This window comes from Ctenopharyngodon idella, chromosome 7, assembly GCF_019924925.1.
Source record: "Ctenopharyngodon idella isolate HZGC_01 chromosome 7, HZGC01, whole genome shotgun sequence".
NCBI lineage: Eukaryota > Metazoa > Chordata > Actinopteri > Cypriniformes > Xenocyprididae > Ctenopharyngodon > Ctenopharyngodon idella.
Genome location: NC_067226.1, coordinates 23,455,693 through 23,480,523, shown reverse-complemented (window position 1 = coordinate 23,480,523; position 24,831 = coordinate 23,455,693). Strand labels below are relative to the sequence as shown.

General features: G+C 37.8%; 1 protein-coding gene across 2 annotated transcripts in view; it reads left to right on the top strand.

Annotated features, from left to right (window-relative positions):
- The first annotated feature begins 9,353 nt into the window (after window positions 1–9,353).
- The window catches only part of fgf11a (fibroblast growth factor 11a), a 71,171-nt gene continuing 55,693 nt past the window's right edge, over window positions 9,354–24,831 (top strand). The window contains exon 1 of one of the 2 annotated variants that reach the window (XM_051898682.1): window positions 9,354–11,104. In XM_051898682.1, coding sequence (XP_051754642.1) covers window positions 10,912–11,104 — 193 coding nt within the window. In that variant the 5' untranslated portion in view covers window positions 9,354–10,911. The remainder of the gene's footprint in view (window positions 11,105–24,831) is intronic. The other variant, XM_051898683.1, reaches the window with a different exon arrangement.

Genomic DNA, 24,831 nt, shown 5'->3' with positions numbered 1-24,831 from the left:
TTGTTCAGCGGATTCTGTGTTTTGTAATGTGAAACAATGAGAGAAATAGAAGCCTCTGCACTGGCTGATAACTTCACAAAATAAAAGTCAGTACAAGACTTGTTCCCTCAAGTGCAATTCAATCCTGTAAAACAGAGAAGGGTGTCTTTAGAAACCTGATGCAAGTACTGTTGTGTGTGTGTATATACTTAAGCCCTCATATGAACCTTTATTAAAATGATGGTTCCGTGGAAACATGCAAAATTACATACTGACTGAGTAGGCACTACAATTGAATTCAAATTTATTTTGCAACCGTTAAAAAAGTATGGCTGTGTCCGAAATCGCATAATCTCTTGAGTAGGCACTTATTTTGAATAGCAAGTACTTTGCATGCACTAAAAAAGTATGTTCTATATAGTATGAATGTGTGTAGTATGATTGTAATCTAGACATACTGCATTCATCATGTTTTCATAATTACATGACCTACCAGTGTCAGTTGCGTCGTTTCACTGCCATTCATAAATCCTCTCCTGTCGCCTCGTGGGATAGTAAAGTGTCCACTGTATGCACACTTCAGAATCTAGCCGGAAGTACTAGGTCATCCAGGTACTTTTTCCCTACTCTTTTATGAGTACTGTGAATTCGGACATACTACTTTTGTCACATACTGTTTATTGCCTACTATATAGTAGGGAAGTATGCGATTTTAGTCGTAGCCTATGTTCTGTATAGGATGAATATGGGTAGTATGAATGAAATTCGGACATATCATCATGTTGTCATTTATCATGTGACCTACCAGTGTCAGTTGCATCGCTTTACTGCCACTCATAAATGCTCTCCTTTGTTCTCATGGGATAGTAAAGTGTCCATTGAATATGTAAGTATTTTGAGAGCGTAGAGAGACCGACTCAATTAGATAGTGGGCGGAGCTAAAGAGCTCTTTTGGCGCATTTTGCTTGTTTCTCTGATTGGTGTCATTTTCTGTACAGCATCATGGGTAATGTAGTTTTTCACCAGGAATTCTGCTGTTAAAAATGATTATTTTACAATTATGCTGAAATAGTTTTTGCTGAAGCCGTCAGCTCACATTATCGATTAACAATCTCGTAGCTCAAGGTCTGTCTTTAAAGGTTTATAATAGAGATGGGACGATTACCAGTTTCACGATAAACCATGATAAAATGTCCTTAATTATCATTAAAACCGTGTTTGATTATCACGATTTTGAAAACTTACAGGTAATCCTGTCCAGACAGCATCAGTCTGACAGAGACACAGCCACAACCGCAGCATGCAATGCTGTTTTTTTTTTTTTTTTTTAACGAGAAGACATGGCGGAAGGCAGTGACAGTGCTCGGGAGATTCATCCCCCAAAAATCCTCTTCGCCACGGCTGCAGCTTCTCAGTGACGTCCAATATTGTACGTACTATATTGTGTTATTGTTAAGCGTCACTAAAAGCATAAAAAACATCGTAAAGCACCAGAAAGTTTTCGTGCACTATATTCCAAGACATCTGAAGCCATTCGATAGCTTAATTGAGAAAATGAATGTTTGTTTTGTTTATTCTAAGTGTGCACAGCTCTGAAAGCAGGATGGATTCTGCTTGGCTGTCATTGTTTTTAACCGTTCATCAGCTGAAAAACAAAAACAAAAATCATTCTGATTGTGATTCCAAAGATATTGTTTCTCTGTGCCTTTATTGTTTTAGTTGTGGTGTAAATTTTGCTATTCTTTTATATGTAGAACAATTTTCAGAACTATATCTTTATAACTATATCTTTATACGTTATAGTTATTGTCCTTGGTGTGAACGGGCCTTTGGTTAGCAACTCCCCAACACTGCTGTCTGTGTGCCTACTGTACAGTTTAGTGTCTTTTGCCTGTAGCTCATTACTTGTGTTTGAAAAACTTATTGCGTTTTATGGGTTTTTCTTTCTCAGAAGCTGCTGCTGAGCCATTGCTCCATCTGAGATATAACTCACCAGGGCTCCTTCCTCCCACAGAACAATCAGAGCAGTGTTCCCACTGAGTTATACCATTATCTACAATTTGCTGCATCTCCACCATATACCAGAAGGATTGTGACTAAAAAAAAGGTAACGCATTTCTTGTGTTGTGATTGGATTTGGTGAACATGCATCTCTTAAACCTTCATTTAGAACTTCACATATGTAATTTGTGCAAAACTAACACTGTAAAGTGTTACAATGAAAGTTGACAGACAATTAAATTTTCTTTTGATCTCTTCAATATCTACACTACCATTTAAAAGTGTGGCATTTGGCCATTCTACTAACTATAAGTAACTTTGCAACTACATGTCGACTAACTCTCATTAGAGTGTTAGTAAACTGTGCTTAATATCAGCTAACACTTTATTTTGATGCTCCCCAACAGACATTCTTCTGACTATAAGTAGCTCTGCAACTACATGTCAAATTATTCTACTAACCTGAACCTAACAGTCTACTAATAGGGTACAACAGGGATAAAGGCGTAACAGGGTAAAAGGTGCATTTGATTTTACGGCAGACAAGACAGAGCAGGTTACTTTTGATATGAAACATAGTCTTAAATCTTGTAATTTTTAAAGAAATATAAACAATAAATACCGTATCGTGGCACTTTAATGTGTCGTGGCAGATCGCTGTAGCACTTCAGTTCAAGAGGCTCGTGAACCGATCATCTCTTCCTACTAGTTCATTTATAGCATCAAATAAACATGAATGAACATTACCATTTTTCAAGTTCAGGTCCACCAACGTTAATCTACTAACTCTGCTGACTGCTTTGTCGGAAAAACGGCGGATTCGGCGTTATGATTGGTTAGATCACCTGTCAATCAAATTCCCGGCGAAGGGTCAATTAAAGCAACAGTTTTTAATAACAGAGGAATATGTAAAAGTATGGTATTTGGGGTAAAAAGCGCCCCTGCTGTTGGGGCAAAAGACACAATAATTAACATGATAATAAATAGCTGGCTGACTCCTTTTTTTGACATGACATGGTTAGATTCAGATGGTAAATATCATATATTAAGTTTACAATGAAACAATGCTGAAATAGTTTACAATGTAACCTTCATATTTAAAAATATGATATTAGTCATATCATATAATAAAATATATTTATTGTTACTACTGTAAAAACTATATTAAATTATGGAATCTCATTTAATGCTTTCAATAATTTAGTTTCTGTATTTTTAAAATATATTTCTATACTAACGTATTTTAATGACAGTATATTTATTGAACAAAAATTGAATTCTTTTGTTTACCAAAATAAACAGAAAATAGTGCAAACTTTGCTTTGTGAAAACAAGTGATTGTTTTGAACAAGTATTAACTTAGACATTATTCAAAACATATTATTTTAGCTGCAGTATTTGTGTAAATTCTTTGTGCATTTTGCCCCATGTTGGTGAGCCATAAAATTAAACCCTGTGTGTGGGGTAAAAGGCCCACCTCATACATTTATAATATTTTTAAACAAAACAAACCACTTTTATGATTTATTTTCACAGAAAATCTGTTGCTCCATCAATGTTCAATAAAAACATAAATATTTTTTCTGCAGTCATATACTATGGGAGTAGTGAAAAGCACATTTTTCTTAAGGTGTGCATTTTAGCCCCGTTGTACGATAATGTAATAAAAGTTAATTAACATGTAGTTGCAAAGTTACATAGTTGCATAGTAGTATGTGTAAAATGGACTATCGAAAGTAATTTATTCCTGTGTTGGTAAAACTTAATTTTCAGCATCATTACTCCAGTCTTTAGTGTCACATGATGCTTCAGAAATCATTCTAATATGCTGATTTGCTGCTTAAGAAATATTTCTGATTATTATCATTTGTTAATGTTTTTGTGGAAACTGATACTTTTTTTTTTTTTTTTTTTAACGATTCTTTGATAAATAGAAAGATTAAAAGAACAGCATTCATTGATTATAATATCTTAAAATATCTCAATATGATGTCTTTACTGTCAAGTTTTACAATTTAATGTGTCCCTATTGAATAAAAGGATTCAATTCTTAAAAAAAAAAAAAAAAATATCTTACTGACCCCAAATTTTCCAACTGTGCTCAGCGGGAGGCCTACTTCCTTCCTATTCTCATCCTTTCTCTCACCTTTCCCCTAATCTTTCTCCACCTTCCTAATGTGTGTCATCCATTTAGTATGAACAGCAGACTTCAATGGCTCAGCACTTTTTTCCCTGCCTCTCATTCTACCTCGCTCTCTCTGTCTTTCCACACTCCCATAGATGTTTACGGATTAAGCATTATGCTAATTGCCTCCACCCAGCACTGTCTTCCTCTGTTTTCCTTTTACTTATTCTTTCCCTGCTTCCGTTCTGTGCTTTTTTTCCCCCTCCAATCTTTCCTTCCAAGTCCCTCAGGAACAGATTACAGCTGACGCTCTTGTCATAGAGAGCAGCCTGGTGATGCCTAGAATGGATTTGGAAAAGTGGGCAGTTAGAAAAAGTATTTGGACTTTCCTGAGCTAAATCTTAATACCATCTTCTTGAAGCTACATTTGTCAGTGTGAGTGGGTGTGTTTCTCTGTGTATTTGTGTGGTTTGTGACCTGTTCGGAAGTGTCCCTGAGCTAAGGACACACTTACAAGTCTTAATCAAAAGAGTCTCTCCCTAGGCGCAGTGATCACCCTCTCAAGGGAGTGTATGCTCAGTGAACACATTTGAGGAGAAACTAACCTGCATGCAGCCTTTAGCGTCTTCCACTGAGACTTCACAGAGAACTGAAGTATTCACTCCCTAATCTCTCTGACAGACACAGTCTGCGTCTAAAGTAGACATTAACATTTAAATCTGTTCCAGTCTTTACATGAAATACAGATGACTTTTAGTGTGTTTGAGCAAGAGAATGAGAGAGGAGACTGTTTTTCATGAGCAGCAAATTTGCTGAAAGCGCTTCACATGACACTTTAATTTTGTATTTAATTTATATTTTATTTTATTATTACAATGTGTATTGGGTGAAATGCGGATCTTCTAAATAGTAGTATTCATAGATATTCCTAATTGTATTTTATTTACAATAAGGGTTTGAAATTAACTTTTCCACTCATCAGCCAATTTGGCTACTAAATTTTTAAGTTACGAGCGGTTCAGAACTTCTACTAGCCAAAACAAAAATATCGGAAATAAACCATTTTTATCAAAGTCACAGCTTAGATTTAACCTGTTAACTGTCACCCCCACTTTTTTTTATAGACATGAAAATGCACTATAGAAAACTTAAATGGTTGTAATTCAAGAATACTTTGGAATATAGACATAAGGCTGGTCTTGTTTTAAAGATGAGATTTGGCAGATTATTGTAGAAGTGAAATTATGTAAGTGAAACAGAACAAAAGTTATATAAGTTTAAGTTTATAAAATGTAAAAGGTAAAGATATAAAGATATAATATTTTATGTAAAATATATATTTTTCAAAACAAGTTTTACTCTAAAACTGCAAGAAAATCAAAGCCAAAAATCTGAACAAGTTGTGTTCCAAATTTTAGGTTGATATCTCAAAAAATGAGCTTTCAGTAAGATTTTGTTATAAGTAAAGTAATAAGCAATTATATCACATTACAAGAGATTGTTTCAAATAATTTGCTTAAAGTCATGTCCAAATGTCTTTACTCATTTTTGCAGTTGGCCTGATGCGTGCATAAACATTACGTATGAATGCAAATGATCTATATTTTTTATTAGCTGGAAATATTTCCTATTCAAGACTATTTAATACTGAATAAAAATATATTTAAATGCAGTATTTCTCTCAGCTCTGTGTGTCATCTTGAATGAAAATTATTTGCACTATAAAAGATATGCAAAGCTGCTTCACTGCATTTTCATGCCTATGATTGTCTAAAATTGCCCTCTAGGTAGGAAGCTCAATATAGGTTTTGACAGAGAAACTTCTCTGTTCGGTTGTTTGGAACTTTTGGTAAATTACTGAATTAGCAGCTTATGAATGTTTGTGTGTTAGCGCTTTATAATGCTTTCTGTATTCTACTATAGTTATGAAGTGAAGTCCATATAACAGCAGGGGTTTAGTGCTGTGTTTTAACAGACTGATTAAAATGGAAGAGGTCTGTCCTCTCTGCCAGTGCAGTCTCCATCCTTCACTGGACATGCACTATTAAAATGAAAGCATTCACATTTGCCAAAAAGGAAATACGTTCGTTTATGTCCTACCCTTGAGTAAGGCCCAAATTTTTTTCAAAGACATCACAAAGACTGCAGCAGTAACTTTTTTTAGTGTGCAGACACATAGACATACACACAAACACATTTATTTTTCAATAAAAAAAAAAAATCTTAATTATGTCAGATAACAGCAAAACATGGTCAGGTCAAAGTGTCTGAATAATTTTTGGTTCCAAATTTTTATCAATTTTACTGGTAGTCCACTGTATGAAGAATTTTTGGGTACAATATGTCACAGTTTACTTTATTTTGCTGTCCTCACTTCCATAAATGAACTATAGTGTCCTGCACCCACTAGTAAAAAATATATCAAAAATATCAAAAATGTCTGAATAATTTTTGGTTTGACTGTGTGTGTGTATATATATGTGTGTGTGTGTGTGTGTGTATATATATATATAAAATTTAGTTTTTTATTTGTTTTTTCATTTTATTTTATTAAGCCAATTTTAAATATTTTAGAAATATTAAAGTATAATTATTTTATTTTATTTTATTAAGCCTGTCACTTTTAAAGGATATTATAGAAAGATAAAAGCTGACAAATTTGAGAGGCTCTTCAGGCTCTCTAGGTTGACAGACCTCTGACAGACTGGACAACCTGGTTACATCATGTTAGTGATTTGGAAAAAAATTAAATCGCTACATGTAACTGTTCACGTCATTGTCATCTCTTAGTTCTCTGTGTATCTTTGTCCTTTCCCAGATGTCTTTGACTCTTCTCCATCCAGCATCACCACTGGATGTCATAGTCATAACTCTGCTGATTAAAATGGCTTTGACTCAGTGCCTAGAAAGAAAATCCTCCACCGCATCAATAAGTGCTCTGGCGGCGGAGCAACACGCAAATAGAGGCGTCACAGGCCATGACTAATTCAAACTTGCTGTGGGTTATAAAACCTTATTATAACACTGATTTGAATTAGGCTGCTGGTGAAGGAATCAGAGCCCCATTCAACCTGTGTGCATACTGCTGGTGCTCAGATAGCTAAATGTTTCCCCACTGAACTGAGGCACCGAAGGAGAAAAGCAGGAGAGAGGTATTAAAATCAGTATTCACAACTTGTTTTAAAGGGTGTTTTTAGAGCATTCCTGTCCTTTAAAAAGCGGTAAAAAGCTGCTGACGCAAGTCAGTTTCTTGGTTTTCTGTCTAAGTTGAATGAATTTTGTTTTTATCAGCTCAGACATGAATATGAGGGGAAATGTGATGAATTGAGTGTGAAAATAGGGAGAGGAATAGAGGTGGGGCATATAAATAAAGTGAGGAAATTTATTTTGTATTCCAGGTGACATTTGAGAGACAGATGTGGACGATTTAAGACCAATAGTGGCAAGCAGAATTTGTTTGTAATTTACCTTATCCTCCTTGCCTAATGCTATCAGGGTTTGTTATTCTTCAAAATGGAAGAATTGTCTCTCTTCTAAATTAGTAACAGTGAATTTGAATTGAATTGTCTCTGACTGTCTGTCTTTATATTGTTCTGTTGCTCTATCAATCCATCCATCAGTCCTTCTATCTACACTATATTGCCAAAAGTATTGGGACACCCCTCCAAATCATTGAATTCAGGTTTTCCAATTACTTCCATGGCCACAGGTGTATAAAATCAAGCGCCTAGGCACGCAGACTGCTTCTACAAACATTTGTGAAAGAATGGGTCGCTCTCAGGAGCTCTGTGAAATCAAGCGTGGTACCGTGATAGGTTGCCACCTGTGCAATAAGTCCATTTGTGAAATTTCCTCACTACTAAATATTCCACGGTCAACTGTTAGTGGTATCATAACAAAGTGGAAGCAATTGGGAACAACAGCAACTCAGCCATGAAGTGGTAGGATCATGAATCACGCTTCTCTGTCTGGCAATCCCATGGACGACTCTGGGTTTGGCAGTTGCCAGGAGAACGGTACTTGCCTGACTGCATTGTGCCAAGTGTAAAGTTTGGTGGAGGGGGGATTATGGTGTGGGGTTGTTTTTCAGGGTTTGGGCTTGGCCCCTTAGTTCCAGTGAAAGGAACTCTTAATGCTTCAGCATACCAAGACATTTTGGACAATTTCATGCTCCGAACTTTGTGGGAACAGTTTGGGGATGGCCCCTTACTGTTCCAACATGACTGCGCACCAGTGCACAAAGCAAGGTCCATAAAGACATGGATGAGCGAGTTTGGTGTGGAGGAACTTGACTAGCCTGCCTGTCCTGACCTCAACCCGATAGAACACCTTTGGGATGAATTAGAGCGGAGACTGCGAGCCAGGCCGTCTCGCCAACATCACTGCCTGACCTCACAAATGCGCTTCTAGAAGAATGGTCAAAAATTCCCATAAACACACTCCTAAACCTTGTGGAAAGCCTTCCCAGAAGAGTTGAGGCTGTTATAGCTGCAAAGGGTGGGCCAACTCCATATTAAACCCTATGGATTAAGAATGGGATGTCATTAAAGTTCATGTGCACGTAAAGGCAGGTGTCCCAAAACTTTTAGAACGATAGTGATACACTATATTGCTATCTGTCATTCTACTTAATATTCTATCATTCTATTGATTGTTCTAGCATTCATTATTCTTTGTAAGGCCTGTAAGTTTTTTGGGGGGGACAAACTGTGCTTTTCTAGTTAAAAAATATAGCTATGTGAACTTTGCATTTTTCATTCTTCACAATTATCAAATTTGAATTGCAATCCAGTGCCCGGTTTGCCATTCTGAATTCAATTTTGAGTGCCACACAGGACTTGATATAGTATATTAAAAGACTCATATTGCCTTTTAATACCTTGATTAAAACTGTAAGACTTGGGTTTGTAGCATTTATGTAAGTTCCCAACACTGTAACCAGTGTTTTATTTTGTTAATATCTGTTACTTTAAGTGGCATGTGTGTTTGTGGCACAGAGTGTAAATAAGGACTCGTGCTCTCTCTCTCTCTCTCTCTCTATCGCTCTCTCTGTCTCATCTGTCGCTTTAAGGAAGCATGAGGCAGGTTTAATTTTTTAACGCTCTAGACCACAACGGCACCCAGCGAGGGGAGAGAGAGAGAACAGAAAAGGGGGAGGGAAAAGAGGAATGAGAGGGGTGGGTGTGAGGACATGAAGAGAAGGAGGGCTTTTGAGTGATCGGAAAAGAAGGAGGGTTCTGAGTGACAGAGAGGGAGGGCAGAAAAAGGTAAGGGGAGGGTTTACAAAGAGATGGAAAGAGAGAACGAGGGAGTAAAGCAAAGCATGTTGCCAGTGTTGGCTCCGTAACTCACTGTGAGCGGGGACGGGAGGGAGAGCAAAAAAGAGAGACGGAGAGTCACACATTCACACACTCTCTCAATCACTCTCATACACACACACACATAAACTCTCATTCTCACACATATTCAGAGGTGCCTTGCTAAGGATACTCTGTTACGCTTGCCTGCAGGGGTGAGAATACTTTCAGCAGTGAAAACAGAAGACAGGAGTGCTGGGACAGACCCAAAGGGACCTTCTTTAAACGGGACCTTTACAGCATGTGAAGCCGGACGAACAGATATGTGCAGCATCTATCCTTAACATTCCTCCATTTCATCCCTCCATCCGTGCCTCCCTCCCACCTCTCCTCTCAAGTGGTGTGAAGGACACGGAGCTACGGGTTCCTCAGCGCTCGCCTGCCTGGTTGCCTTACGGGAGTCTGGGGGAGGCTTGGTGCTCCCCTCCGCTCTCCTGCACTCTCATTCGTTCATGAATGTCACCTCTGTCTGCAGAAGCCGCTGGAATTTACAAACCCTCTCTCGGGAGCTTGGGGAGAGGGAGAAAAGGGGAATGTCAGAAGGGCTGAGAAGGGAGAGAACTTCCGATTCCTTTCATCCTTATCCATCTGATCACCTACAGATATGAGGTCCAGGGTTGACGACACCAGTTTTTGACTTTTACTCAGCTTGTCTGTCTTTGTTTTTCTGTTTTTGCATGGATGCGATACTTTGGAATCAGGTAATGGAGTTTCACTGAGATTGTCTCAGGATATTGTTCCTTTTCTTCGTAGGATCTGTATTTTTTTAGCTTGTTCGTTTCGTGCATCCTCCTGTGTTTTACGGGGATCCCACTGATATGTTGAACCATAGGGATAAAACGATTGGACGTTTTATGCCTTTTTTCTGATCTCTCAGAATGATTTCTGATCCGGGTGATTTCTAAAGATCGATCCCAAACTAAATCGTTGAAGGGACGTGAGAGGCCAGGGATTCTAGGAGCTCGGATCTGCAGGGAATAGAGCCGGACAGAGAGAGGATGGTGCTGCTGTGATGGCTTACTTTTTTTCCAGAATTCCAGTACGACTTCATGGATCATCTGCTGACACTTTTCCAGTCCATATGCTGTGCAACGAGACCTGAAATACAACAAACAATCCCAAAAACAACAGCTGCCATTCATCAAGATCACAACACCAGGAATTCTGCGTTCCGGAGACTATTTTGATAGTCAAAGAAACAAATAAAGTTTATTGTGAACTTCACAAGTGTTTTGCCCCTCCCCCTTTTAACCCTCTAAACCAAGCCCCTTTTTTTGTTCTGCATCCTGCAAGTTGTGACGCATTTTCCCCTTGGTTATTGTGGGAGACCCCGCTGTACTCCGAACATCTGCCGTCTCCTGCTCCTCTCCTACGTGGCCCTGGGTGATCGGACAGGTGGGTGGCCCACTGACGCCCTCTGCACCCCACGGGTGAGCGGGGCACAGCAAAATGGCTGCCCTCGCCAGCTCGCTGATCCGACAGCGCAGGGAAGTTAAGGACCCCCAGGCCAACCGGCAGGTCTCCAACAAACGCAAGCCTTGCCCCAAGAGCAACAAGTCGCTCTGCCAGAAACAAATCCTCATCCTCATCTCCAAAGTCCGGCTTTGCAGCAGTCGAGGAAGAAAGCTGGAAAAAAGACCCGGTGAGTTGTCCAAAACACTCTAAAACCAATCCATAAATCTGCCAAATTCTGCTCTATTCTAAGTCTATCCGTCTCCAGTGTGTTCAAATAGTGAGGGTGGCATTAGCAAAACATGTATAAATAGTACTGACATGGATATAAGAACTAATCTCTTTGAGTTATGACATGTTGACTGATGAAAGATTGGTTTTGAAGGACCTCTGAGATCATGGTAGTTTACAAATGAGGCTAAGATCTTTTTTGACTGTTCAGAAAGTATGGATTGATCAAAACAAAACCGGGGTTCTCCTTGCTTTTGGCATGACATTTACCAAATTAAATAAATCATTTACTCACCATCATGTCAATGTATGGCTTTCTTTTATCTGTGGAACTCAAAAGAAGATATTTTTTTTTTTTTGTCCATTCAATCAAAGTCTGTGGAGTTCAATCTTGTTTTGTTGAAACAGTTGAAACATTGTTCAAAATATCTTCTTTTGTTTTCCACAGAAGAAAGTAAGTCGTACAGGTTGAGAACAAAGTGAGTGCTTGGTTGAACTATCACTTTAAGAATGGACATTTCCACTGTGTGTCATAGTGTGTATGAGTGAATGTTATCCTTGAGACTTTGAAGGTTGACTATCGTCTAGTCTCTCCTGAAGAGTGTTTGTTGATATAGTAAGTCTGGGACCCAGAGCTGCACATGTCACTTTGTAATCGTTCTGATCATTTCGCTGCATGTCTCTGTACTGCTTTTGACAACACCTGTTAATTTATGATCACCGATGAACCTGATACGCGCTGCGATCCTATGCACGCACATAAAAACGTCACAGCCTCATTTATGAGCGGTTCCAGTCTTTCCCTCCCCTCTGTCTCCCAACCCACCGCTAGAGATCATGTGTTTGTAAGGGTATCTGCGTGCGTTTGTGTGGGGGTCATATGTTTACATAATTAACCCCCAATGAGACATTTACCCTATCTGAATAAATTATTTAACTGAAGAGGCAGGTACAGGACTTGAGGCTTTTATTTTAAGATATCTTGAGATAACAGATGAGGAACAGAATCACATCAAACTGTTTTTGTGTGTGTCTTAATCTTTCCTGAGGGATCATGATGCATTTTGCAAAGACTTTTCCCCCCTTTGAGTACAGTCAAGTAAGCTTTAAGAAAAGTTTCATTTTAAATAAATGTGTATTTTTATTGATGAAACAAAAGCATAATTTTTCCCCTATATAATTTTATTAAAGATTTTTGCTATGGAAACACATACTGTAGAGTTTGATAAAGTGGACAAATGCTAAATTGACATCTACATTTTTTCATTTAGCAGATGCTTTTTTCCCAAAGTGACTATCCCAAGAATTCTGTCTTAAGAGCCATAAAATTAAGTATAAACTGCATTATAAAATCTAGAACAGAAGTTAAATGCAGAAATGAGGATATTTTATATATATATATATATATATATATATATATATATATATAAAAATATAAGGTATAGGAGGTGACTGTTTATGGTTGAATGAATATGATTTTGCAGCATGCATCTGACTCAGTATAGTTTTTATTGTTATATTTATTATGTTTTCATTTTAATTTAAGTTTTAGTCATTTTGTTGTTAGGGCCCGAGCACCGATGATGTGAGGACCCTATTGTAATTGCTCGGTCAGTTCTTCTTCTTCTCCGAAATGAATCTCATTTTTGAGGGGCTAAACATGCTCGAAAAATCATGAAACTTTCCACACGCGTCAGAAGTGGTGAAAATTTACGTCTGATATGGGTTTCAGAGTTAGGTGTGGCAAAATGGCTCAATAGCGCCACCTACAAAATTTCAATTAAGCGCCCTTCGCGCCATGTTTCACGTACAGGTATGAAATTTGGTACACATATCTAACAGCCCAATACCTACAAAAAAGCCCCTTGGTGCAAAATCCATAAACCCAACAGGAAGTGAGATATTTGGAATTTTCTCTGCAAAATTTTGGCAGTTTTTGCCATTTCCAGATGTTGTACTTTAACGAACTCCTCCTAGAGCTTTAAAGGGGAATCACATTTTTGAGAGCCTAAACATGCTCAAAAACTCATGAAACTTTGCAGATGTGTCAGAAGTGGTGAAAATTTACGTCTGATATGGGCTTCAGAATTAGGTGTGGCAAAAAGGCTCGATAGTGCCACCTACAAAATTTCAACTAAGTGCCCCTGACGCTGCGTTTCACGTACAGGTATGAAATTCGGTAGACACATCTAACAGCCCAATACCTACAAAAAAAGTCACCTGGTACAAAATCTAAAACCCAACAGGAAGTCAGATATTTTGAATTAACTTTGCAACATTTGTGCAATTTTTGCCATTTCCAGACGTTGTACTTTAACAAACTCTTCCTAGAGCTTTAATCAGATTAAGGTCATATTTGGTCAGTCTAATCTAAAGGCCTTTGAGACGTTAAATTGCGAAGATCTTGACTCTTCACTGAAGGGTGTGTCCATGGCGGCCTGACAAAGTTTGATGTTTCGCCATGAATGATGAAACTGTTGTAACTCAGGCATACAATGCCCGATCTGCCCCAAACTTCACGTTTGATAAGAGTCCTGGCCTAAAGATCTATATGCCAATATTCAGTTAGCCATAGTGCCACCTGCTGGCAACAGGAAATGGCATGCTTTACACTGTAATTCACTCCCAGAAACACATTTCAATATGCCACGAAGTACCAAACATACTAGAAACATGTTAAATCATGCAACACTTAGCTAAGTGCTAATGTATGCGATTAACACCACAAAACGGGAAGTTGTTGTAACTCAGGTATACAATGTGATACGATCTGCTCCAAACTTCACATGTTTGATAATAGTTCTGGCCTGAAGACATCTACTTGGCAATATTCAGTTAGTCAAAGCACCACCTATTGGCAGCAGGAAGTGTGGCACTTTGAAATGACTTTGCCATAACTCTCCTGTATTTACTCGCTTACATGCATGTCGCCCACTTTTCACTGTTTTCCTGATGCCAACGGGTGGCGGTGAGGGCCCTTTCATCGCTGCTTGCAGCTTTAATTTTTTAATTGTTTTTGTTTTTTCAAATTGTTTTTTTTAATTGTCTATATAGTTTTTTTAATTTAATTTAATTCAGTTTTACTTTAAGTACATCAAGTTAAAGATACCATAGTTCCCAGTGCATTTTTACCTTTATAAATACCTTTATAAAATAAATAATTTTAAATTAAAAAAATATATAGTTAGAGAAATATGCAATGATGGTAAAAACAAAGTGATACTTTTAAATATTAAACGAAAACCACCAGTAGGCGGCGGTAACTCACTGTTTTTATGAGTGAGTCATCGAGTCATTCATTCATTTAGTAACGAAGCAAGTGGCTGTATTTATGAATGGGTCATTGAATCAGTGACTCTCATGATTCGTTCAAAGCTGCAGATCTGTTCACGAAACACCGCTGTGTGTTGCTTGGAAACCAAAGACTTTATATACAGTCTTAAAGGGACTTTGTTGGAGACGAACAACAGTTCTTCTGTGGCGTTCGTTGGAACTATTATTTTGTCGCAAAATAGAGCAAACAATGCTGACAGGAATGTTTCAAATGTACATCACTTAAAATTACCCCTCTGTTTGTTGAACTGTTGTATAAAATCAATGTCACATTTGCTATCATGTGGATATTTTGGAAAAAAATGCATTATTGCTTGATTAATAAATTATCATCATTAAAAACAAGAACACAGGGTATGTTTTTGTATCAAAGAGAGTTTGAGTTTTAAATTGATCTCAGTGCACAGTCTGTCTATACGCTATTTGTTCTTCATGCAAGTAGCCTACGTGCTACGTTCCCACTTTAACATTGTCGAAAATGGCAGTAATGTAATGCGATCTGCTAAGGCAGTAGACTCTGCACGCTGCTTGTGTGGAAGCAATCAGTTTTGACCGCAAAAGATGAGGTAGGTTTGACTGGATGTTATGTATTTACTGCATTTTGCCTGCTAGAAATATATACTCGGTTTTAATGTTATTTTAAGGAAGCATAGAATGATATGAACAGCAAAACTCAGTATTTTGTTCGCGTACCCCCTCTGTCACCTCACGTACCTCTAGGGGTACACGTACCCCAGTTTGGGAATCACTGCACTATGGTAAACCTAGTGTTTATATTTTAGACCTGTCTGGATGGTTTTCGCAGGAAATTTTGTACATACGTCACTCGCCCATGTGTATCTTGTCATTTCTGTAAATAGAGAAAAGTTGCTCCGGCTACTTTGATGCATATATGTTGTGGGAGTGGCAGAGGTTAGTTGTCACAACGAGTGTGAAAGGTTGACATAGAGCAGCTAAATCTCCAATTTCCGGGGAATCACTTGTTCTAAACAAACGCCAAACAGACGAGAGTCTGCTAGCAAAAAGAGAACACGACAGAACTCGTAATAAAACCAGAATCAACACTGGCTTGGTTTTCTGGGTGTACGGATGTTGTAAAAGCGTTTTTATTACTCAATAGGTTAGTAAAGAATTTTTTTAACAGATAAATTGCCATATATAGCTCTCTAACAGAGTTCATTGTAAAGAATTATCTATTGTGAAGGGTCATTTTATTATGGTAGTTGTAGCGCTGTGCTTATTTTCAAGGAAGTACCGTGTCTATTAAAGGGTAAAGCTACAGTAACGTCTTCAGCTAGTCAGCTTGAGATCCTTTCCATCTACACTGGTTATATCTCTTAAACCTTGTAGTGAATGTTTTATGAGCGGATAACCATATTCATCCGTACAGTCACGTAGAGAAGAAGCACAACCAAAACATGTTCTTCTTCTTCTCTTTCACAAAACATCCATGCAGTTTTGTTTTTTAACTGCTAGATTTACATTTTTTTTTTTTTTTTTTAATTTTAGCTTCAGTTATACTAATACTTATTTGACTTCATGATCCCTCTGGCTTTCTGGTTAAAACATGGGAAGGATTTCATCACAGTAAATGGGTAATTTATTTTTCAATGCAAAGTACGGTACTTTGCATGACCTGAAGGAACATTTAATGCAATTTTAAAATAGAACCGTGAGCTTCCCATGGCACATTTCAAACAGAGCTAATAATGGTTTGAAGAACTGCCTGTGATTGTGTTTATGTTGCTTATGTAGAAGTACAGGTGAGACCTGGGTAGTATTTCTTCTCACTAGGGTTAATTTTGGACTAGATTACGGACTAGACCAATGATTGCCAACTTGGGGTATGTGTACCTTGGGAGATACTTAAGCAGGTTGTAGGAAATACTATATATAGTTTTCCTGGAAAGTATTGAATTGTATTAAGCCATTTATTTATTAAAAGAAAAAAAAAAATCACAAAATTTTTTTCAATTACATTTTATTCTAATTTAATATATATTATTTTAATACAGTAATACGTGATTTTTAATAATATCAGTAATAATTCCGATGAAGGTGTTGATAAAGGGGTAGTTGAGCCAAACAAGAAAAGTTTGGAAACACTGAACTAGACTACTCTCAAACATGAACCCATACAGTATATTCAGTCATTCACAAATCCACTCTCCTGAGAGTCCTATCTTTCCTAAGGGCCCAGCTGTGTGTGTGTGCCACCAGGGTGGGATATTTATGACACGTGTATCTCAAGTAAATCACAGTAATCGTCATGGAAACCATACTCCCGTAACGCGGCATCTGCTGCCGCAAAGTGCCTCATGCCAAGCGGTAATTACGTCTATGAAAAATGGTGGCAGTTGGTGGTATTTGGCGCAGTAAAGGAAGAAATGTTTTCTGTCAGTTTGGGGTGATATGTATAGTTTGGGCTGTTGCAGTAAAGCTCACATACTGTGCTTTTGTTATGCTAACGGTGACTGGATGATTTTGCTTGCCTTTTGATGGAGAGGATCAGAGAGATAGAGAGAGCACTTATATAGTGTTAGCTCTTCAAAAGCACAGTTTCACCTGTCAGCAAAAAACTAGAGAGAGGGAGAGCTGCTTAGTGCGTACTTCACGAAGTGCTGTCTACTTCTGTAGTTCCCTTTACTTGTCTGATTCTGAATAAGAGCATCTTACACAAACTTAAAACCATCTTTCTTTTTATTTCTGCTGTATTTTTCTGTCTTATTAAATATGCCTTGGGTTGTCCACTAAATAAAGTTTCACTTGTTTAAATAATTAGCTGTTTAAATAAAGTTTTTACATGTATATCAGTAACTGGAACATTTCTTTGGCCAATTTAGTCTGAGTAAGGTAATATACTTTATTTGGAGAGAATGTGCAAAAAAGTTACCTTCATTAGTAAACTACTATACCTTATTTGTGGAACATTACAAATAGATACACTCACCGGCCACTTTATTAGGTACACCTGTTCAACTGCTTGTTAATGCAAATATCTAATCACATGGTAGGAACTCAGTACATTTAGGCATGTAGACATGTGCTGCATCCCAATTCGCCTACTTACAGTATACTATGCCCTAAAAGTATGTACTGTTTTTGTGAAGAAAAAGTGTGTAGCAGAAGAGTAGGCAAGCTTTGGGACATACTACTTAATCATAATTGCGTCTTTAATGGACCACTCTGTCTCTTAGTTACGTGCATTCTGTCACCGTTTAAACTGCCCTGTCAATCATCTTGTCAGTTAAAATCCTCCACGTTCAATTTAATTTTATTTCCTACAATTTCAGCGAGAAATGTAGTCAGACGTTGATATGCCAGTCATGGGTCTTTCATGCGGAGAACTCTCCTCATGTTTGCAATTTGCATAATAATGCATTTAAAAGTTAATGACCAAACGTACCATTACAAAAGTTCACAGTGCTGGTTCGAGGCTGGTTCGAGCTGATAGAAAGGCAACAGTAACTTAAATAACCACTCGTTTCAACCAAGGTCTGCAGAAGGGCATCTCTGAACGCACAACATGACGAACCTTCAAGCAGATGGGATACAGCAGCAGAAGACCACACCGGGTGCCACTGAGGCTTCAATTCACAGGCTCACCAAAATTGGACAGTAGAGGATTGGAAAAACATTGCCTGGTCTGATGAGTCTCGATTTCTGCTGCGACATTCAGATGGTAGGTCAGAATTTTGCTCAAACAAAATGAAAGCATGGATCCATCTTGCCTTGTGTCAACGGTTTAGGCTGCTGCTGGTGGTGTAATGGTATGGGGATATTTTCTTGGCACACTTTGGGCCCCAACTGAGAAGTTTTTCCTTTTGAGTTTTCCATGGACAGACAACGCCATTGTCAAAACGATTCCCATTCATACGAATCCATGAAAATGACTAAAAACACTGTATTCTGCTGGCAGGCCATTAGATGGCGATGAAACACTATAGATTGAACATGTAATGCGCATGTGCATGATGTCATCATTTTCACAGATTCACATTTTTGTTGTTTACATTGAGACCATTTTCAAAAACTTGCACTTTGAAACCCGTTTTCAAAAGTTTGCGTTTTCAGGCCACCAAAACACCGTTGTTGTGTAAATGAACTGCCAAAACGCATAAAAATGTTTCCGTTTTTAGTTGAAAATGGTGCAGTGTAAACTACCCCTGAGTATCAATTGAGCATCCTTTAAACGCCACAGCCTACCTGAGTATTGTTGCTGACCATTTCCATTCCTTTATGACCACAGTAGTCCCATCTTCTGATGGCAACTTGCAGCAGGATAACGCGCCGTCACAAAGTTCAAATCATCTCAAACTGTTTCTTGAACATGACAGTGAGTTCACTATCCTCAAGTGGCCTCACAGTCACCAGATCTCAATCCAGTAAGAGCACCTTTGGAATGTGATGGAACAGGAGATTTGCAGCATGGATGTGCAGCTGACAAATCTGACGAAGCTGACAAAAAGCGTCATGCTATCATGTCAATATGGACCAAAATCTCTGAGGAATGTTTCCAGCACCTTTTTTAATCAATGGCACGAAGAATTGAGATAAAAGATCTAAATAGAGTTTAGAATCTCATGATGTTGACTGTATGACTGATTAAATCTGCATCAGTGTTCCTGAAGTGTTGTGTCAGGTGAGATTAACAGAAATTAATGACCACCGATCACCAATCACAAAAGCCCACTCAGCATTTAACAAGGTCATCCGCATCCCCCTATCCAGACACTGCAGCAGAACACACACACATCTTGAGCTGTGAGTTCATTTGTCACTTTTAAATAGTGAAAGGGATTTTAATCAGGAAACTGTAATGATGCAAAGTGTCCTAATCAGAGACTCATCACACACACACACACACACACACACACACACACACACACACACACACACACATTCTTCACCCACAGGACAAGCTAAGCATGATGCTTTTGTAAAGATTATCCTTTTAGCTCAAGTGTGTGTGTGTGTGTGTGTGTGTGTGTGTGTTAGGCGACAGGAGGACAACTAGCAATTGATAACGGATATTTGTATGCGTTGCGGTGTTTGCAGATCGTTGGAGCACTTCATTGTTACTGGGTGATTCATTCGTCCGCACAGTCTGCCTCTTATTAACACCCTCTGATTCATCAATAACACTCTCCTGTCCTGCTCTCCTCTTTTCATTCATCTCTTTTCCAACACTATCCATTACAATTCCTAATCTTACCCAGGACCGTTGCCTCACTCTCCTTCTTTCTCATTATCTTAGTGTGTAGCATCTCTTCTTATTGTGTGCCTGTCCTCTTATTCATGCTCTCCTGTGTTTTCTCTCTCCACATTCTTTTAAGTCTAAAGTTGTAATGATGTCGACTGGGTAGGGCTGTTTGTCTCGTGTTGACAGTCATTGTGAGTGTATAATGGGGAAGTTGCTATTGTCCTGCTGTTATGGGGCAACTGTAGGCTATTGCCTTCAAGCTCATTCCACTGTGTGAGTGTATGTGGGTATAATTTTTTCTGTTTGGCTGTTAGTAGCCCAGGTGACATGTATTCACCTATTGTGTTTCTCTTTTTTTTTACTGCATTGTGTGCTCACAGATTAACAGCTTTACTATAATGAAGTGCTAAAGGGGTGCTTGGTCATCATATTTTTATCTGTTTTATATGAATGGTAACACTTTACAATAAGGTCTCATTTGTTAACAATAGTTAATGTATTAACTGACATGAACTAACAATGAGGAATATATTTTTACAGCATTTATTAAACTTTGTTTATGTTAATTATGTTCATGTTTATGTTAGTTCACAGTGCATGAAATAATGTTAAAGAGGACCTGCTGAAGGACTTTTTTACATGTTCAACTTTCTTTAACATGTAATATTGCCGTTTGACCATGAAAAAAGCTCTGCAAAGTTATAAAGCACAAAGTCACTCCAAAGGGAGTTTTTCTTTATATTAGTGCGCACTTTTTCTGAACTCCCTGAAACGCCTCCATTGTAGTCTTGAGTTTTCTTCCGGGAATGAACATGTCAAAATATTCCTCATTTAAATAATTCCCGCCCAATGCATACGCAAAATAAAGGGGCGAGACCTGGTTGAGTTAGTTAGTAGTGTGTTGAAGCTCGCAGTTATGGTACGGGGTGTGACATTTCCCAAACACACTGGAAGCGGTTGACCAATCACAGCACACTAGTCCAGCCGACCAATCAGAGCACACTGTGCTTTTCAGAAGGAGGGGCTTCATAGAGACAGGAACTAAATACGCTCTATTTAGTTGTCTCTATTACTGACAGACTGGGAAGAGAGGTGCTGCAACAATGTCAAATAAGAGAAAAATAATGTGTTTTTTGAACATTGAACCATGAAAACCTATTTTAGTAGACCCCAAAAACAAAAAAAATAAAAAATAGGTCCCATTTAACAGATACAACATTTGGTTTGTTATATATGAGATTGACATGAACTAACAATGAACAATACTTCTAGAGCATCTATTAATCTTAGTTAATGTTAACTAAAATAGTTTTATTGTAAAGCGTTTCCATATGAATAAACCAGTGGCATCTGTGAATTTACAGAGTGTCACAAATCTAAAATCTCCTGTGAGGGTTGTGATAAAAGAATATCTGATGACAATCCTTCATAAAAGAACTCTAATATGCCATAATGTATAGCCTATAGTGTGAGTTTATGGGATTTAGTGGTGTTTTATTGAATAGTGCTTTTAAATCTGTTATTGGAGCATGTATAAATGTTAATGCTGGCCTGAAACTCTACAACATCCATCATAAGCTCTGCTGTTTGATATATAGTGTTTCCTCCTCCTCTTTATTTCTTTCTGTCACTGTTTTTTCCATCCCAGGATAGTGGTAGGTCACTGCCTAGCGCTTTGTTTTATATTGATTGAGTGCTAGATGTTTTTCATCAGGCACATGTAAATTAAACTGGGGAACCAGAGTCTGGGTGACCTCCTTGCTTCTCTTAAAAAAACGTGTTTGTTACATTGTTATTTTAAATGTGTGTTATTGTAATTTGCTGTAGTAAATTTAGTTTACTACAAAACATATTATGTCCCACAGAAAGATTCTCTGAAATGTAAACCCTAAAGAAGTTAAAGCTGTAGGAATTTTTTACCAGTTCCATGTTTACATGCTTAATTTGACATTATCCATAATATTCATAAGTTTCTATCTATAGTAGTATCCTAGAGAGTTATATTTTTAAAGGGATAATTCTGTCATAATTTAATCACCCTCATGTTGTTCCAAATTTGTATGACTGACTTTATTTTGTGAAAACACAAAAAGAGATATTTTGAAAAATGTTTAAACTGTTTTACCAATACAATGAAATTTGATAGGGTACAAAAAAACATTTCTCATATCTTATTTTGTTTTCTGCAGAAGAAAGACAGTAATGCAGGTTTGGAACTAAATGAAAGTAAAATGATGACATAATTAATTTTTTTTTTTTTTTTTTGATGAAATATCCTTTTTTGCAGAATAATAAAGAATTTTTGGACTCAGATCAGCTAGCTAAACACAAACTGGTCAATGACAGCAACCAAGAGCCTCATCAATTAAAAAAATGACAAATGCTGGAAATATTACATTGTGCAACCACATAAGTCAGCATAGCAGCTCTGCACCATATGGTGAGAATAATTTCTTTTATATTTCACTTTTTTTGGAATAGAGGATTCAAAAAGGAATGTCAGTAAAAAAAAGTATAGCAAGTCAACCAAAATATTTTAGGTCAATCAGCAAAGGCATTTTTTCCCCCTACCACTTTTATTGATTATGAAAGTAAAGATTTTTGTATCTCCACGGAACATATTGGCAGTTTTAATAGATAAATGTATGTTTTGGCAAATTTATGCTTGACAACTATGTTGCCAATATACCTGGTGTCACAGTTATGTCTGACAGGTGGTCTAGGTTTTAGCTGTGAAATTAGTGGTTAGTTTACCAGTTACCAGCATCTACGGGTTGATAGTGTACTATGCCAGGAAACACATGAATAACATTCTAATGCAAATGTTTCCATTTTTGTAGCATGACATGTAGCCAAGTACGGTGTCCCATACTCGGACTTAGTGCTCTGCTGTGTATGTGCACTTGGATGGTTGAAATGCAGAGTATTGAACACACCCCCGGAGCAGTGAGCAGCCATTTTTGCTGTGGCGCCCAGGGAGCGATTGGGGGTTAGGTGCCTTGCTCAAGGGCACCTCAGTTGTGGGTAATGAGAGTGGAAGAGGGTGCTGTTCATTCACTCCACCCACCTACATTTCCTGCCGGTACTGAGACTTGAACCCACAACCTTTGGGCCACAAGTCCGAATATCTAACCATTAGGCCACAACTGCCAAACTGCCATAAACAAAACCATTATTGTGTTGGAGATAACCACATCATCTACGTATTCAGCCAATGAGAGATGTGTATTCCTGTAGCTCTTCTGTACCAGAAGCTTGATGGATATTAACACTTAACAGCCCCTCTGGCAATATTATGTCAGCACTTATGTCTGTTTTTTTCATGCTTTAAGAAGCAGTTGATATGCAGAGATTAACAACACAGAGGAGTGATCTGAATGCCTGCGGTGAGAGCATGAAAGGTTTTTGTATGACGCCTGGACGAGGTTGTAAGCAAGATCCAATATTCTCTCCTTTGTCAAAGGGACAGAGACATACTGCTGTTGTTATGTATGTGTGTTTTAGTTGGATTAGTTCGTGGACTCTTAATGTGACCTCAACGCTTTCCTGCCAAGCTCGCAGAGAGACTGTAGCAGAGGTCACGCACGTAAACAGAAACGCACTGAGAGCATCTTCTTTTTATGGTGGTGTAACCCAACACAAGATGACCAACTTAACAAGGGAACAGGCATCAACAATTTAAAGCATCTACAAACATGCAAACACACTGAGAGCACCTTCCTTTTAAGGAGTAGTGTAACCTTAACCCAACATACGAGAGAACAGATGTACTGAACAATTTAGATCACACACAAGGCGAAGCTTTTGAAAAATTGTACCCATAACCTGAGGTTTGGGTCAGACCAACTGTAACCATTCAGATTTGAATTGAGAGTGCCTTTTAAATTTAAATTCAGTTCAGATTTCAAATTCTTTTTTAATTGAATTAGCAAACAGGATGCAGAATTCCAATTTGAACATAAAATTCCCCTATTATGCTTTTTCGAATATTAGCTTTCATGCAGAGTGTAATATAGCTGTTTCAAAAATCAAAGTGAACGATAAATGGAGTTATTGTCTCCTAAAAGAAAGAAATGATTTCTGAAATGAGTCGTCAGCAATTCCAGTGTTATCGACATGTCGAGAAGACGGCTTTTTCTGCGCTGCCAAAGTAAATCCACTTTGATGTACTTCAGAAGCATGAGGACTTGGGCTCAAATTGATACAGAAAAACCAACAGCATTGTTCGTATCACTGTGTATCAAGTGCTGAGGAAGGCCCCGGAGCTGAAATTTAGATATTGTAATAGGCATTTCATTTCCGACTAGGGATATTCATTTAATTTTTTTTTTCTCCGGACTGTTAACCGATGCTCGTTAACCGATCATTAAACATTAACTGACAAGATTGTTAAATTAGAATTAAATAAAATTAGAATGAATAAGTGTCTGTGACCCATGAAAAATATTGAAAAATGTAAGTGATCGCGCAGGTGATCAACATGACAAAGTTAAGTTGACATCACAGCAATGAGGGGAACTAAAATAGCCTATAGCTATGTTTATAGTGTTTATAATGTTTGTAAACATTTCATTTTTTTTTCGTCTCTCAAAAACGCAATTCTATATGTGTAGTGTATTTTTTGACCATGCAGTAAACATTTTAAAATATCTTGAAAAATTACTTCAAAACTTAAATTTCTTTTTAAAGTGTTTAACTGATAGTATAAATCAGTTAATATTTTTACTGTCAGTTAATGGTTAACTAGTTAATTATGAGCATTCTTATTTCCTGACAAGCGCTGCCCAGGTGAAAAAAAAAGTACAGCCAGCCCTTCTCGCCAACATCAGTGCCTGACCTCACAAATGCGCTTCTAGAAGAATGGTCAAAAATTCCCATAAACACACTCCTAAACCTTGTGGAAAGCCTTCCCAGAAGAGTTGAAGCTGTTATAGCTGCGAAGGGTGGACCAACTCCTATTAAACCCTACGGATTAAGAATGGGATGTCATTAAAGTTCATGTGCACGTAAAGGCAGGTGTACCAAAACTTTTGGCAATGTAGTGTACTAATGTGTGTAATCTATGCTGCACCTGCCGCCTGTAACGTATTTCTTCATTTTTGAATGCAGCTTCCAATTGTTTTGGAAAAACAGTTTTGATTTTGTACCTT